General features: G+C 32.7%; 1 protein-coding gene across 1 annotated transcript; it reads right to left on the bottom strand.

Moving 5' to 3' along the window:
• Nucleotides 1–4,266: 4,266 nt before the first annotated feature.
• On the bottom strand, nucleotides 4,267–7,478 carry LOC149005503 (phenylcoumaran benzylic ether reductase Pyrc5-like). Its single transcript, XM_089168597.1, has 5 exons — nucleotides 7,120–7,478; nucleotides 6,882–7,016; nucleotides 5,065–5,302; nucleotides 4,757–4,960; nucleotides 4,267–4,656 (listed from the first exon to the last, which is right to left on the bottom strand). The coding sequence occupies exons 1-5, from the start codon at nucleotides 7,303–7,305 to the stop codon at nucleotides 4,490–4,492; spliced, it is 930 nt and encodes a 309-aa protein (XP_089024723.1). The 5' UTR covers nucleotides 7,306–7,478; the 3' UTR covers nucleotides 4,267–4,489.
• Nucleotides 7,479–8,726: the final 1,248 nt, after the last annotated feature.

The raw sequence follows: 8,726 nt of genomic DNA, 5'->3' as shown, positions 1-8,726 counted from the left end.
AAGTTTGCAAGGGAGACTGAAACTCTTCTCTATTTGCTATTATATTGTGTTTTAATTTCTTAGCAATTTATAATAGCTTTCATGATTTTGTATCGGTGGTCCAGCATTCCAATCCTCTACCCCTAGCGTGATTCTACACTCTTATATTTTTATCACACATTTAGGAAGGAAATCTACCTTATGGGTAGATGATCCCAATTTGTGATCCAGTATAAGTCATGAAAGCTTTTAGTACAATTCTATATTATGAATCTAACTCTTCTAGCCACAAGGGTACTAGAGGATTGCACAATCTTTACATCCTTTACCATACATTCAGGAAGATGGCCTAAGACGATCAGAGGTGAATCCCCCAAAATAACCTTGAAATCTGTTATTACTTATTTTGTCCCATACGTTAATCTCATCAAGATTCAACTCTTTGAAGTCTAAAATGACTAGAATACAAGAGCAAAATTAGTAATTTCATATGTTTTTTTCAACATGTAAGTTAAAATCTTAGCTGCCGGTAGGCCCAACTGGTCCATAATATCCCTATAAACCTTTGCAACCATATCGTTTCTTATGACCTAATATCGTCTTTTAGATTTTTATTCTAGCAAAGGGCAAAATAGACATTATACATCCAACCTTAGTAGTTTTTAAACATATTAAAAGGTGAGGAGGTGATAGTAATTTCATAAAGAATAGGATTTGATTAATAATTAAGCTATAGTCAAGGAGTATCAATAACTATATATCCTAAATAATAATAAATCTCAAAGCTATTTTAGGGTATTTAAAAATCACAAAGATGCCATGTCATTAGTTAGCTAACAAAACCTAATGACATGAAATATTAGTCATTTGAGACAAAATCTAAGGTTGAATTAAGACTTTTAAAAATTATAGAAAGTAAAATAATAATTAAATACAGAGACTCTTTTAATAATCCCAAGCTAAATAAGAATAAACTTTTATTTGAGTATCTTATTTAAAGTTGACATTTTTTTTTTGTGTAAACGTGCACTTTTATTTTAAAATAAAAATAAGAAAGAACAATTATGGAATTAAATAAGATAAAGTGCTCACCTGCCATACTCAACCCGGATAATTTCATGAATCATGCTTCTCTATTTTTCAAAATTTAATTAAAATTTTTTTTGGATAAATTATTTTATTTTATCCTAGTCAAATAAAAAGAGTGGAAAATAAATAGAGCTTATATTGGGGGTAGTTATACATTCTCTTGCATCTCAGTTTACTTTTATTAAATTTTTTAACATTAAATTTAGGTATGTTAATAGAAGTGGTAATCTTATTATACATTTGTTTTAGAAAAAAGGTCTAAAGTTTTTGTTTTATCTCATGTTTGGTGGTTGTGCTGACCTTGTTTTCTTATAAATTCATCTTTGTATACCTCTAAAAGAATTATTTTAAAGAACCTAATATATAATGCTATTTTGACAATAAATAAATAAAACTTTATGATCCTAGAGAACTTAATATAAATACTATTTTGATAATAAATAAATAAATAATTTTTTTGGTGCACGAAAGATAGTAAAGGTTTGATAAATATAATCACATGTAATCTTGATTAGATAGAAATTACTATTTAAAATTATACAAAGAGAGTTTATGTTGTGCCTCAAAAAAAAAGCTTTCCTTGTGGATGAAAGGAACCAATTTATTTCTAAGGAACATTTAAGAGAAACAAAATAATAATAATAATAATAATAATAATAATAATAATAATAATAATAATATCAAAAACCTATTGCGTAAGGTTGGGCGTTTACGTAAATGTCCGGTTTTATGAGAAAATAACTTATATTGAGTCCGAATCGTGACTCGTTGTGCTCTCCGGACGCTTTCCGGCCACAAAATACGGGGGCCACAGGATACTGTTGTGGGTCCTGCCCTTCCTAACTTTTCTTTACTTGTAAGCCCCACCTAATTTTGTAGCTGAAAAGTGTTGATAATAGAGGAGATGATCCACACTCATTATCATATTTTTAGACAAAGTTATTTTCAAACTAAAACCCATGATTATTGCATATGTACCTGTCCTCAAATTATTGTATTGTCCTTACAAATTAAATTTTAAATGACCCCACTTCTATAGCTTTTGTCAAATTTTAATATCTATTATTAGTATAACTAAAACTAGAATTGTTCTAAGGACAAAACCCATTTACTTGTTCTTATGTTAATTTCTTATTTAACAATGAAATTTAATTTAAATAGAAAAGTGGTGATTTCTAATTGGAATTATTAGGTGAATATTCTATTCATGTCTTAAAACAGAAATTATTAAAATATAAAATAAGAAATCTATTTTATTATTTTTTTTTGGTAAACAGAAGTCTATTTTATAGTAGCATAGTCATCCTCCAAAAATAACAACTTTAATTTTTTTTAATTTTTTTTTATGATAAAAGAGTAACAATTCTTACTTATCATTATAAAATTTTCTTTTGGGTACATTCATTATAATAATGTTTAATATTCATTGAATTATATGTGCCAAATAACAATGTATTTTTTAAAAAACTATATAATGTAAAAAATATCATATTATTAGTAAACCTTATTAAGTAGAAAGTAACCGTAATCAACGGGGGTTTGGTCCAAGTGGTAAGCAGCTTGGTCCACTTAAGCAAGGTTCAAGTATTGAAACCTTGTGGATGCAAAAAATCTTCGTTGAGAGACTTACCCACCATAGCTAGGTGTGCGACCCGAGTCGAACACCTGATTAGTCAGGGCAAAGCCTTGAAAACTGGGATTGGCAAACAAAAAAAATAAAATAAACTAACCGTAAAAAATTGCAAAAGTACTTTGCCTAAAATTTTTTTAATCTTTTTTTCATAGTAGAAAGTACCTTACTCCCTACTCCTATCTTTTGGGCCTATGAATCTTAATCCTTATCATGCATTATTATCTCTTTTCATAATAGTAATTTTTTTTTTTTGAGGTAAATATAATAATTTCTCATTCACAAATGGAATTATGAACATCAGGGCATATATCAATATTTTGAAAGATAGTCATCTCATTTTCAAAATGGTTTGATGTGGCAATTGGTAACTATGGAAGATCATTTCATTCATATTAGAGAGCTACCATGAATGGTTTTCACTTCTGGATGGATATAGACTTTAATCACCAAGAAACCTCAAAATTCTAGGTCATACAGGCATAAAAAAGGATAGACATCAATAACCTTTGAAGGACGAGATAGAGATAGATGAAAGAAGGGACAACGATATACGTGTTGGGGGGGCGCGCAGGCAATCATATCGCATTTAATAAAAAGTCCAACATTCAGTGGGCGCAGTACGATCTCCCTTTTCTTTACCAAAAAAAAAATGTCTGCTCATCGAACCCACATAAGGCTCCCATCTTTAGTATTATAATATTAAAGTATAATGAATTTGTATCAGATATGTTTCTTGGAAAAAATTAGAATCAAAAAGTGTTTTTTTGTTATTTTAAAGTAAGTGTCCTTTCTTTGGTCCTACTTCGAAAATTGAGTCCAAATCCAAATTGACTACCTCTAGGTGGTTCTTGTTAATCTTAGTTTATGATAACAAGACAGGAATCACCAGAGGTTGCTAGTCGTAGGTATATGAAGCAAGAAAGATTTACTGTTTAGGTTTTGAAAGTGTTAACGTTCAATCTCCACAGTGATATATTGAACAACACACAACCCAAGATTTAAAGAAGGATTTGTTCCTGTTTGTTTTGTTAAGTATCACTCATGCCTCACATTGTGTTGTCGACCGGCATGGGAGTTCCGCTCCCTGGTGAGCAGGCGGGGTCCTAGGAGGCTGCCCCTGTGGCCCCCATAGCCTGTAGAGAGTCCATGTTTTTGTGGGACTCAAGAGTTTCTTTATAGTTTGAGCTTGGGACCATTAATGGCTGTGACTTAGGTTTTCTAAGCGCTTACATATATATTCTATTGTAATTGAACATTGAATATAGTGAAAAACCTAATGCTGGATGTAGCCTCACATTGAGGTGAACCAGGACAAAATCCGTGTCTTCTTTTATTTCTTTGTTCTCTATTCGATTGTGTGTGTGATTGATCGCTCTAATCCTAACATGTATTAACCCATTTGTTAGTAATTATGAATGTAATTGATCTCCAATAGGCTGATGAGCTTGTTAAAGTATCTATTGCTTACATTAAGGAATATAAGAGGATATATAAGGCTGTTGCTGCTTCTCTAACAGGAAGTTGATCCAGTAAGGTTTGTCTGGTTTTGAATCAATTTGAATCATTCCAACATTTATCAAATCCACCCAGGTGATTTACTCTGTTTCTGAGTACCAACTGTGCATGCTTGCATTTTCTATGAAAAGCCGAAACAAGATATGGCAAACCAAACTTTCTATTCAACTTGCAGAAACACAATTAAAAGATACAACAACCACTTATCCAATATCAACAATATCTCCCTTTCTTTGAAACAATGAATCCAGGAGAAACATAAACAATACTTAATCAGACAAATCGATTCATGTATTCTTCTATGGTGGTGTATTTCACTTCAGGATATAGCTCAGTTGCATCCAATCCAATCGATGGATCTATCTCATAGTTTGTGTGATCACCTTTCACAAATGCTGAGTGTTTAAGTGACAAAGTCACATTTTCAGGAAATGGAGCAGCTGCAATAACAGGAACACAAAAACAAACATAGATCAGATAAGGTAAACCATGATCACTTAAGTCTTTAAAGTGCTTTGGATTTGGTCTTTATATACCAACCTTGGATATCCTTCACAACTTGTTCTTCTGGAACATAGACCTTTTCTAGGGTTTTTCCAATCTTCCTTTCCCAGAGAGAGACAAGCTCATTGAATGAGATACTGTTGCCTGGTGGCTTGATGTATAGGATCTTATTCAAGGTTCTTGGGTCATCCACAGTTTTCATTGTGTAAGTGCCAATGTCTTCCTCCTTGTTACAAATTACTGCAAATGTGAAGATATGTTCAATGAAGCTACTTCAAAACATCAATAGAGAAACCTGAAATCCATAACAGAAGTTGAAGAAATAGAAAGATCTGGTGAATTACTTCTGGGATTTCCATCACCCAATATGACTACTTTGTCTCTGGGAGGACTAGTTGCTCCTGTCTGTGACAAATTATGAAGGAAATGGCCGGCGAAGAAGTTGTTGACAACAAAGGTGTATGGAATTCCTGCAGCCTCCACTGCTCGGCGGATTTTAACCTTGTTGTTCCACATAGACAATGCTGGCTCAACAGCATGGATATGATCAACATCATTTCCAAACTCTGAAGGTAGGTATCTCTGCATAATTCAAGGCACAGTCACAGAAAAAACAGTAATAAAATGTGATGTATTTCAATGAAATATGTTCTGAAGAAATATTGAGATCTTGCCAACCTTTAAATCCAGATGGGTAAGTTATATTGGTAATGGAACACTTCAAATACTATGATCATCTTTCAATAAATTCGATTTCTTTACCCTTAACATTACCCTAACTTCCATCACCCTATCATGTTTCATTGGTGCGTTTGACTTAGTAGTGCCTACCATTAGATGTACGCTAATTAAATTCTATTAGAGTAAATTGCACTGACACCCTAAAATGGAGACCTTAAAACACTGATACCTCACTTTATATTTAAAAAGCACAGAAATCCAAAAATTGGATTTTCATTGGATATATTTGTCCAATTTGTCACTGAAAAACTTTCGGACACTGTTTATTATAGGGATATTTTTGAAAATAAATAGTGATTTAAGTGTTTTCAGTGATAAATTTGACAAATATATCCAATAAAAATTCAATTTTGGGTCTATTTGTTTTTTAAACATAAAGTGGGGTGTCATTACTTTAAGGCCTCTATTTAGGGGTGCCAATGCAATTTGCTAATTTTATTAAATCCTACCTGCTCAAAACACTATGTACATATTTAACCAACTTAATTGAAACAAAACCAAATTTTCATTAAATGAACTGAACTATGTTTTGGATGGTTGGAACTTAATAGAATATCCAATAGCATGCATCCAATGGTGGGCACATTGGGTTCTAATCACGACCCTTGAATAATTAATTGCCACATGTCACAATCTCTAGATAGGAATTACAGGGGGTGAGAATTGTAGAAGATGTGAACCCTAGACACCACCACATCAAATACATCACACAAATAATATCCGGTCTACCTTGTCAATTTTTGGAAGTAAGCCCTCTAAATATGTGGTAGAAGGAATCTTAAGAGTAGTGAGCAATTTTTTTTCAACCATTATATGTATATGATTGTCTACAATACAGAGCTATTAAACGAGTCCAAATCGGCACCCCGTGGGGCCCAAGTTAAAAATATGTGGGGCTCACAAGTTAAAAATAATAAAACATAAAAAAATCATCATTCAACCCCTGTGGGCCCCACATGTTTCGGTTCACAGAATTCCTTTCCTACATCCCACAAACTCCTGATTGGGCCCATTTAAAAATAAGACCAATTCAAATTAAATTTAAATTTTATTTAAACCCACCCACAAATTTGAATTTAAACCAGTTTGTTGGATGCCGTTGGATCACTTAAATGCCATGGCCCATCCTGGAGGGTCGGTTGTAGGGAAATGAATTACAGAGGATGTGAACATGTTTTGTGGTGATAAAGTGGTCGGGGAATGCCCCATCCGGCCGGATTCCTACTAAACCTATCTAATGCTTGGTAAAATGATCCGGAGGGAAAGAAATGCAAATATTTTTTTTGGGGGGTAAATTACTCATATAATCCATTAAAAATAAATAGCATATGCAAACGAATGGTGAGAATCCTTTTGAGGAAGAGCTTTCAAGATCTTTTCCGGTAAGATTTCGACAAAAACGGAACGGAACTCTATTTACCTTCACATTTCCAGCTTCTTTAATGGCAGCTATGACTTTCACCTGTTCTTGAATCAATTGCTTCCCTACGGTACAGATCACCACATCCACCTGCTTAATTGCCTTCACCAAACTCCCATGATCGCTCAGATCTCCCTAAGAAAAAAAACCCAGAATCAAAACCTTTTCAAGAACAAAACCCAGATACTAAGATAAGTTTCCAGAGAAGTCTGGGAAAGAGAATTTCTGATGCTCTCACCTGGAGGAAAGTAACTCCAGATTTCAAGAAGCTATCAAGAATCTTAGCTCTCTCAGAACCAGCAGCAGCGGCTGTTTCTCTCAACAGTGCGAAAGTTGGGTGGCCTGACTTTGCACTTGCCTCCACGATGTATTTTCCAATATACCCTGTTCCTCCGATGATCAGAATTTTACTTTTTGAAGCCATTAAAGATTGCTAAAAAGGAAATATAAGATTGGGGTATTTGATGTCTGAAGTGCAGGGGAAGAACAGATATGGAATTTTATTGGGAGAGATTGAGAGCTTTGTTCTTATAAAAGTTAAAAAATTTTAGCCATTTATAACTTTCAGAAATGATTTGGACCAGCAGGTCTTTGATGCATTAGATAACGCTACAGAAATTGGGCATTATTGACCTTCTTTGCATTAATGTCATTCTTCCAAGAAATCAGTCTAAGATATTAAAATAATAGAAAATTTATAGTTGAATATCATATTTATAATTTATATATTATTGAAGCAACTAAATATATTTTAGAAAGTGATGGAATTAAATAAGATGCTCATGCTCTACCTTATGGAAATGTCATGGATCATGCTTGTATATTATGCTTTATGAAATAAAAGGCAAATAGAGTTATTAGAGGTTTAATTAGGGGTGTAAATGGATAATTGAAATTCGCTTTCCAATTTGTATTCGCATCCATTTAGTAGTATTCGCATCGGTCCGATTACTAATAGGATGCGGATATGGTAATATACTTCTTTCTTACCAATAAATATCCGTGTGATTAAATTATCCGATTAAGTTACTTATTTGGATTTATTTTTCTTATTTTTATAATTTTTTAGTTGTTAAATTCTTAAATTTTGAACATAACATTTACAAATAAAATGATAAAAATGTCAACAAATAGTTGAATTTTTTTTTATATGGGCCCGGGCGCCCGTTCACATCGAGCTTTTATATATTAATGCCGCACAAGTAAGTTGGATCTTTAACCGCTTTAACATACCACCTTTGGCAGATAGTTGAAAACTTGTATCTAATATGTATTCATGCCCATTTAAAATAATCTACTTAAGAAAATAATATTCGATTATCATCCGAGTCTGATTAGATTTGTCGAAAACCGATAGGATATTATCTAAATTCGTCCGAATATAATAGAATGCAGATATGATATTACCACTATCGGATCCAAATTCAATCCATTTACACCCGAAGGTTTATACATATAAATGCATGAGAATGACTGTGTTGGTTCAGACAACCTACGGTTTCTTAAAACGAAATTGCAATAAGAGAAATAGCAAAGAAAATAGAGACATAAAGATTGTTTATGGACTTGGGTCAAGAACTCAAGATTACATACTTCTCCGAAGCTCAGTGTAAAACTCAATGCACTGTGAAAAGCACCAACAATCTTATTCAAATTGTTCAACAATCTACGGACAACATAAACCTTAAACTAAATCACAAACTTTAACAATTTTAAGTTTTACCTAACATTATGGAGAAAAGTTAGGAAACATGCTAGTTGAAGAGTGAAATTACACATCTGTTCACATATTAATATTCATATAAAGAATTGTGTCATGAGAGAACTCGTACATTTTGTACTTCT

The sequence above is a fragment of the Hakea prostrata genome, chromosome 9, assembly GCF_041222555.1.
Source record: "Hakea prostrata isolate BN-2017 chromosome 9, UWA_Hpros_2, whole genome shotgun sequence".
NCBI lineage: Eukaryota > Viridiplantae > Streptophyta > Magnoliopsida > Proteales > Proteaceae > Hakea > Hakea prostrata.
This window is presented reverse-complemented; position numbering and strand designations above follow the sequence as displayed.